The sequence below is a fragment of the Manihot esculenta genome, chromosome 17 (genome assembly GCF_001659605.2).
Source record: "Manihot esculenta cultivar AM560-2 chromosome 17, M.esculenta_v8, whole genome shotgun sequence".
Lineage (NCBI taxonomy): Eukaryota > Viridiplantae > Streptophyta > Magnoliopsida > Malpighiales > Euphorbiaceae > Manihot > Manihot esculenta.
Window position 1 is genome coordinate 22,212,888 of NC_035177.2, and position 9,488 is coordinate 22,222,375.

Here is a 9,488-nt window from a genome sequence, read left to right on the forward strand (position 1 = left end):
AAGGAATTTCAGTATATTTCTCCATTGAAGTAAGTGTGTATATATACAGATTACAAAGTCTTATTAAGACAACTCCTGATAATCCTCTATCAATCAATTAGCCTATAATTATGTAATCTTCTATAATTATGTACAGATTATTTTTACACTCTAACAGGTTCCAAGGAAAAAATTACTCAAAGTTTTACGAACAGAAAGAATTCTACGAGAACATTTCTTGAATGACCACAAATAAAAACTTCAGTACATCTATAAAACTACATGACAACCACACCATCATCGTGGGGATATATCCGACAGGCTTACTTGATTATTAGAAGAAACTTTTTGATTTGAAGATGCTAATCTTGATAGAAGCCGGCGTACAGAAACTGCAGGTTGTTTGGGTTGAGGAAGAGTAATGTTATCACTTGACAACATAATAACAACAGAAGACATAGTGGGTCTATCTGCTGGATCTTCCTGAACACACAATAATCCGATGTGAATGCATTTCGACACCTCGAATGCAACACTTGATTCCAAAATTAATGGGTCCATTAGCTCTAGTTCTTGATTCTTTGACCATAGCTTCCATGCCTGAAAGTGAAACAATAGATATTAGAATCAAACACTAAAAAATTATTTGCAATTTTTGCTTTTGAAAACAAAGTTTACATAGACAAAATACGTACAAAAGTTAGTAGGTTTTCATCCACTTCTGACGAGTGAAAGCGATTATTCTTTTTCCCACTTATTATTTCTAGTAGGATCACTCCAAAACTGAAAACATCAGACTTTATTGAGAATAATCCTCTTATTGCATATTCTGGAGCCATGTATCCACTATTTAAATTCATAAAAATGAGAAATTTCATAATAATATTAGATAGATATGATCACAAAAAGAAAAAGTTTAAAAAAGGAATTCACTTAAAGAATATGATTATGGCTACAATGGCAAGATAGTGTTGGTGCTGATAAAAAATAATAAGGAAACAAAAACAAAAGAGAGAAAGTGGATCTCTATTATTCCATCAAAGAAAAGAAAACAAAGCCTTTTATAGGCATTACAAAGTAAACTAAACAAAACTAAATGGCCCAAAAATCTGCAATTAATCTACAGCAGATATGATTTTATTTGCCACTACTAACAATAACATAATATCAGGAATAGAAACTAAACACTTATGATTTTGTAATCAAATCTTAACATGCCCTCTTGATTCAAAATCACTGATACCCAATTGTTGACCAAAATAAGCATGTTTTGGCTGAGACAACGACTTAGTGAATAAGTCTGCAACTTGATCATTAGTACCACAAAATTCCAGCTCTATTTCTCCATTTGCAACCAACCTTCGAATAAAATGGTGCCGAATCTCAATGTGCTTTGTTCTGCTGTGGAAAGCTGGGTTTTTTGTCATTGCTATTGTACCTTTGTTATCACAATAAATTTTAGTTGTTGCCACTTGCTCTTGACCCAAGTCAGCCAGAACTCGCCTAAGCCACACAGCTTGACATGCTGCAGAAGTTGCAGCAATATATTCCGCTTCTGAAAATGACAAAGCGATAATATCCTGCTTCTTTGAGCTCCATGAGATGGCACCTGAACCAAGATTGAAAGTGTAACCTGATGTACTCTTTCTATCATCTAAAGAACCTGCCCAATCACTATCAGTGTAGCCAAATAATTTGAAATTTGATACGGTGGTATACCAAATTCCAAAATTAACAGTTCCAGCAACATATCGCAATACCCTTTTTGCTGCTCCAAGATGATGCTTTGTTGGACTGTGCATGAACCTGGATAAGACACTAACAGAGAAGGCGATATCAGGTCGTGTATGAGACAAATAGTTCAGTCCACCAACCATCCTCCGAAAATAAGTTACATCAGCCTTCTCCGTCCCATCTTCAGCTTGTAATTTTTCATTCAAATTCATTGGAGTTGCAGCCACATTGCATTTTGCCATGCTAAATTTCTTAAGCAAATCATTTGTATATTTTTGTTGTCCAACAAATATCCCATCTGCATATTGTTTTACCTCAAGCCCAAGAAAATATTGCAATAACCCCAAATCTGTCATCTCAAAATTTCTCATCATAGAAGACTTAAAATCAGCAATAAGACAACTATTGGATCCAAAATAAATCATGTCATCAACGTAAATACACACAACCAGAAATCCAGCTTTGCCTTCTCTTTTTAGGTATAAAGTGGGCTCATTTTCACTTTTAACAAAATCATTTTCACCAAAATAGCTGTCAATTTTACTATACCAGGCTCGCGGTGCTTGCTTAAGCCCGTAGAGAGCTTTTCTCAATCTGAAAACTTTATCCTTATGATCTTTTTCAACAAAGCCCTCAGGTTGAGAAACATAAACTTCTTCCTCTAACTCTCCGTTCAAAAAGGCAGACTTCACATCAAATTGAAAGACAGGAAGAGATAATTGAGCAGCTAAAGCAAGCAATAATCTTACAGTTTCAAGACGAGCGACTGGTGAGAATGTTTCTTCATAGTCGATACCTCGTTGTTGGGCATATCCCTTTGCTACAAGTCGTGCTTTATGCTTTTGCACACTCCCATCAGCATGATACTTGGTTCTGAAAATCCATTTGAGACCAATAACATTCTTTCCTTTCGGTAAATCAACCAACTCCCAAGTTTGATTTTTCTGAATTGAAGCCATTTCTTCATTCATAGCAATTTTCCATTCTTCCATTGTTGCTGCCTCCTTATAGAAAATTGGATCTGAAACATTCAAAGCAAAAGAACAAGTTTCATATATTTCTTTTAAGGATCGGGTCTTTCTCGGAGAAGTTTCAGTTGATGATGAACTTGTGCTGATTGGACTGGAAGATTCTGTGCTGGCTGGACTTGATGAGTTGCTACTTGCTGAATTTGATGATGAAAAATCAGCAACATCATTTGATGGTGAAGAATCAGCAGGTTCACAAAAATCAGCAGCTTTATTCTCTATCATTGGAGCTTGGTCTGACTTCATATATTTTGTCCAATCCCATCTTGCATCTTCATTAAAAACCACATTTCTGCTAACAATAATTTTGCCACTTAAAGGGTTATATAGCCTATATGCTTTAGATTGAGTGCAATAGCCAACAAAAATGCATTTTTTAGATTTTTCATCAAGTTTGTGGTGAGAATTAACTAAAGCATATGCTATACAACCAAAAATTCTTAAGTGACTTACACGTGGTTTTCTACCTCTCCATGCTTCATATGGTGTTTCATTCATGACAGCCCTTGTTGGAGAAATATTCAAAAGATATACTGCAGTTGCGACAGCTTCAGCCCAGAAAGAATTCGGAAGGCCTTTGACTTTGAGTAAGCTTCTGGCCATCTCCATAACAGTTCGATTCTTCCGCTCGACAATACCATTCTGCTCTGGTGTGTATGGTGCAGTAAGCTCCTTGTGAATGCCATTTTCTTCGCAAAAAACATTAAACTCAATAGAATTAAATTCACCACCTCTGTCAGTCCGGAGACATTTGATACTACTATCATGTTGATTTTCTACCAGGCTTTTAAATTTCTTGAAAGTGACAAGGGCTTCAGATTTACAATTCAAGAAATAAACCCAGTTCATACGGCTATAGTCATCAATCAGCAAAAAGAAATACCGACTACCACCAAAAGATTCAGTTTGCATGGGTCCACATAAATCCGCATGTATCAATTCAAGACAACCATCAGCTCTCCATGACTTTCCTACGGGAAATGACTTTTTACTTTGTTTACCCAAAACACATCCCTCACAAAAATCAATAGATCCAATATTGGGTAATCCATTAACCATATTTTGTTGACTCAACAACTTCAACCCTCTTTCATGCAAATGTCCATAACGTAAATGCCACAAAGTAGATTCAGCAATTGTATTGACAGCAAGAGCACCATTTTCAATGGAAGCATCTAATGGAAACATCTTGTTTTGAGCCATTGGAACATTAACAATGGTAAGACCCGTTTTCTTATCCATAATGCTACATGAGTTATCATCAAATACGATTTTATATCCACTAGTCATCAATTGCCCAATCCTTAATAGATTATAAGCCAAACTAGGAGCATATTGCACATCATTTAAGAGTTTGGTTTTACCGTGACAAGTTTTGATGGCAACTGTACCTTTCCCTTCCACTTGAAGTACCTTGTCATCACCTAGCCGAACTGTTGATTTCTCTTTCTCATCAAGCTCTTTAAACAATTGCTTTGTACCTGACATGTGATTAGAACACCCACTATCCAAAAACCAAACAGCATTAGCATGGATAGCAATTTTATCAACAGCATGAGCCATAAACAACATACTCTCTTCTGGTTCCTCTTCTTCTTCAGCAACATTGGCATGCTTTCCTTCATTCTTTTGCTTTTCTTCATCCCTTTTCTTGGCAAAACAATCAGCTTCTCTATGGCCTGGTCTATCACAATACCAGCATTTGATTACATAACTTCCATACTGTCGCTGTTCTCTAGAACGACCTCCTCTTCCACGGCTGCTGCTGCTGCCGCGACCTCGACCATGATAACTAGCACGATAACCACTGTGAGAGGATTCTCCTTTCACTTGAAATGCCTTTTCTTCAATTCTCACTAATGATTTATTTATCCGTCCTTCATGAGCTTGTAAAGAACCCATTAAATCATCAAAAGAATAAGAAGATAAGTCTTTAGACTCTTCTATTGCAGCAACCACATGATCAAATTTAGGAGTCAGACTCCTCAACAATTTTAAAACCACAGTCTCATCAGTAATTTTTTCACCATATGCTTTCATTTGAGAGACAATTTTAGAAGCTCTTGATAAATATGCATAAACAGACTCAGAATCACTCATTTGAAGCGTTTCAAATGATCGACGGAGAGATTGAAGTTTCACAGTGATTACCTTTGAAGAACCTTGAAATTCATTTTTTAGAATCTGCCATGCTTCCTTAGAAGTTTCTGCTGCTGAAATACCCGAAAAGATCTCTTCTGATACAGCTTGTTGAAGGAAGAACAGAGCTTTTGCATCTCTCTTTCTGTTGTCTTTTAGCTTTTTCTCATCATCTGAGTCGCTGTACCCGGACTCAACCAGCTCCCACAATTCCTGCGAAATAAACATGGTTCGCATTTTTATGGCCCAAAATTCATAATTGACACCGTTGAAGGAAGGAATTAAAGGTTGGGTGGAAGTAGCAGTGCCATTTACTGCCATTTGAAAGGTTTGCGTGAACCACTCTTTTCCCTAAATTTTTTTTTTTCTCTCTCTCCACTTTGCTTCAACCAGGCTCTGATACCAAAATATGTTGGTGCTGATAAAAAATAATAAGGAAACAAAAACAAAAGAGAGAAAGTGGATCTCTATTATTCCATCAAAGAAAAGAAAACAAAGCCTTTTATAGGCATTACAAAGTAAACTAAACAAAACTAAATGGCCCAAAAATCTGCAATTAATCTACAGCAGATATGATTTTATTTGCCACTACTAACAATAACATAATATCAGGAATAGAAACTAAACACTTATGATTTTGTAATCAAATCTTAACAGATAGGTGACCACCCTTACTATGTTCCAGCAATCTTCTTTGTATTAGCTTCACTTTGATTTTCCTCGAAAATTCTCGACATTCCAAAATCTGATATCTTGGGATTTAGGTCATTGTCAAGTAAAATATTGCTGGTTTTCATATCCATATGAATAATTTTCAAACGAGAATCTTCGTGTAAATATAAAAGGCCTCTGCCAATCCCATTAATAATGTGAAGACGTCTTTGCCAATTAAGTTCAAAACTCTTGTTTGAATCTGCAAAATGTCAATAAAAGTAATTGGTTACAGTTTCTACTTCCTCTTTTCAGTATTAACTCGTTGGCAATTGAGTTTAGAGTTATAACCAAAGAGAAAGGCATCAAGACTTTTATTTGGCATGTACTCATAGACAAGTAACTTTCCATTTTGTTCCAGGCAATATCCTAGGAGTCTCACAAGATTCCTATGTTGCAAGTTGGCAATTAACTTGACTTCATTCATGAACTCATCCAGTCCTTGACGAGAAGTCCTTGAGCGCCTTTTGATAGCAATTTCTCGGCCATCTTCTAATGTGCCCTGCAAATTCTTTTAAAATTACGTAATACAACAGGATAAATCAAAATATTTCTCTTATTGAACTCAAACCTATTATCACACTACTAGAATATGACATCCAGCAACTTGATTGTTAAGATTAGCAATCCCACATCGTCCGGGAATTGATGAGGTAGAAAGTGTTTCTAAGAGATTTAGGTTAATTTTTAACCACTTTGGATCAAATAGGAATAATGAACTTATCAAGACAGTATAGAGACAAATAATTATCATTTTACATAAAATTAAAGTCTCAATAGTCAACATAACAAAGTCTGTCAATGTGGTGTTACCTTATATACGGGGCCAAATCCGCCTTGTCCAAGTTTATTTTCTTTGGAGAAGAACTGTGTAGCTATTTGCAAGGTATATAAGGGCATCTGATGAAAATTATTCACAAGAATGGTTGTTTGGCCGTCGTCTTCGATGATTATTTGCTCTATGTTAACTGCATTTTTCTCGCTCTTTCTTTTCCACAAAGTATAGACACAAAAACTGAAGAACAATATCCCTAAAATTGTTGATAGACTTGACCCAACAATAATCCACGCGGCTTTCTCCCTTGCTACTGTCAACCCAAAAAAAAAATTAGAAATAAGAATTTGCATGAAAATCAGTACACATTCTCGGTACTTTAATAATGAGTTATCACTCCAACTTTACTTAGTCGTGGATCTAACAAAGTGACATCCTTATTTAGACTCAGTCAAGCATGAGGAAAGGATTGAGCATCAAATTCAGACACTAACCATCAGCCCGTCCTGTCTTGTTGTCCGTCGGTACAGGAAGTGAAGGTGGTTGTGCTGGAGCTCTAGGATCTGCATAGAAAGGTAGAAGCAACAGAGGTTTACAGTGCTTAAACACTTTTGTATTATAAGTGGAATAAACTTTTTTCAAGTACAAATGTGTTTACCTTGCGGGGAAGGATTTACTGGTATTAAATTAAAGCGAATGATGCAGCTTGAAAGGAAGATTCCTCCTTGCTTTACAATTTTTAAATTCGGCAACTCCCCAATACCTTTGAGAAGACACTTGTAACAGTCAGAGCTTAATATGTCTGGGGTACACTGTAGAATATTGTGAAGTTTTTCAGATGGGCCAGCTTCAAATTCTCCGGTTGCAAAATTTATTTTATAACCTGACGGAGAAAATGCGGCATTAGCAGCTGTGACACTTATTGCGGCTACTAACTGGCTGTGGCTAGCATTGTGTAAACGAAATGTTGTCCTCGAAATAATCATCTGGTATGCAAAAGGTTTTACAGCCACAGTGGAGAAGATGTACTCGTTTGAGTAACGTATGAAACATTCATCATACCATGTAATCCCCATTTTTTGGGTGGGGCAGCGATGGATGATATCTTGTGTTGCAAAATTGACACAATCTTGGCAGATTTCGGGGCTCAAATCACCTCGGCAAAGAAAGAGACCATAGACAACATCGGGGTCCTGCCCAGCGGAAGCATTATAAAATCCACTACTGCTGTTTGCGTAGGAGGAAAAAGAAGAGAGAAGTAGCTCTACATTGAGCATGTAGGTGTTATGAGTGGTGTTTGAGCACACATGAGATATGTACGTGGGCTTTGCCTCCATGTGGTTAATCAAGAACAGGAGAAGAATTATTGTAATGGACATTCTGGTGAAATATTGTTTCTTTTCGGCACTGCACGAACAATAAAACAGGTTCTAGTATTAGATAAAAGATGATTCTGGCCTTGATGAACTACAGGAAGAGATTATATATAAAGTAAAAAACCAGGTGAATATATGATAAAAAAGGCTTTAGGACTGAGTTCCTCAGTTTCTCGTTCAGGAAAGTTGATAATGAATAGGAAAACGCGGTTTCCAAACGGAGCACTAGTACTGCTTCTGTGCTTCATTACATTCTCCAGTTTACATATAGACACCATAAAAATCTCCAACTACGCAGCTAAATTTTGCAAGGATTTCCTAAATCAAGAATTTCTAGACCTGCCTGATAATGACATGGAAAAGCTCCAGCTATAAAGCTCAGATTTAACCCCCCAGATATATAGCGAATGCGTGTGAAAGTTAATATATTATACGATTTTATCGTTTTTAGAATGTTGTAAGCTAAATAAAGCATTAGCAATTTGAGAAATGAAGTAAATTGGTACTAAATTATATTTTTCATAAAAAAACTATTATAATTTTCAATCTTTTATCAAGTTGAAAATATTAATTAAATATTTGATTATTATATATAATATATAATTTTTATATTTAAAATATAAAAAATAATTATTCCATTACTAATAGCTATTTTATTTGTATTCTAATTCATTAATTACATTAACATTGCTAGTTTAAATCTCTTTTTCATTTTCATTAATGTGTTAATGCTAGAAGATATGGAGAGTTGATGAGGATTTATTAATTATTGTTTATTTAAGGACGGACACTTTAGTGACTCCAGATTAGGGGAAGTTATTGGCATAATTGAAATATGAAACTTTTTGAATAAATCAAATCCTTCTGATATTCTGAGATCCAGAAAATAGGGTTTTATAGTATGAGTGTGAACTTAGCCTGGGAAGATTACGTCTTTCCTCTTTTATCCTTTTTCCTTATCCTCTAGTGACGCATAATCGCTATCCTGCTACAGTGCCACCTGTCCCTGTCACTCAAATCCGTACGGGCGGACGTACCAGTGTATCCCTCTCTATCAAGCGGCCATTTAATTCCCTCTGGGGCGTATGCTGATAGGGTTACGAGGTGGCTGGGCCTGCTCTTCTGCCTCCATCACATCACCGAGCTAGACTATCATCTGATGGACTCGTGCAGGGGGTCAGTCTGGCCTACTTTAGACACAGGCTAGAGTGTGCGATATTGGGTCGGTCTGCTCTGAGGGATCTAATCGACTTTGGTCTTATGTTTTTCTTCAGAGTCTGGCCTCATTCTGAGTGTAAGAAGCCCGACGGTCATCAAATGCCCTTTTACCTCCTCAGTAGTTATTCCATGAGTAATGAGGGGGTAAATCCCCAGGCCCTCATTATGACCGCGTAGCCCGTGGGAGGCTCTTATAAAAAACATCCTTTCTCTGCCTTTACTCTTTTCAAATTCAAACTCTCCATTTCTCTCCAGACTCTTCTTCTCGCTTTGCTCTCTGTATTTCGTCTCTCTCATCTCCAGTAAAATTTCTTTGAGGTACGTTGATCGCGGTTGTCGAAGCCGGTCAAAAATAATCTTTCTGGTTATCAACAATCTTACAACTGTAGACAGTGGTGAAAGGATCGAATCCATAGGGAATTGAAAACTTACTTATCTTTCTTATTGAGACCAAGAGAAATAAACTGAAACAAAAATAAACTGAAAACGAGATAAACTGAAAGCAATAAACTGAAAGTGAAATGGGGG

General features: G+C 36.5%; 1 protein-coding gene across 1 annotated transcript; it reads right to left on the bottom strand.

Moving 5' to 3' along the window:
* Nucleotides 1-276: 276 nt before the first annotated feature.
* On the bottom strand, nt 277-7,703 carry LOC110604846 (putative receptor-like protein kinase At4g00960). Its single transcript, XM_021743151.1, has 7 exons — nt 7,025-7,703; nt 6,861-6,929; nt 6,405-6,679; nt 5,883-6,093; nt 5,556-5,793; nt 675-825; nt 277-579 (listed from the first exon to the last, which is right to left on the bottom strand). Exons 1-7 carry the CDS (start codon nt 7,701-7,703, stop codon nt 277-279), a joined length of 1,926 nt encoding a protein of 641 aa, XP_021598843.1.
* Nucleotides 7,704-9,488: the final 1,785 nt, after the last annotated feature.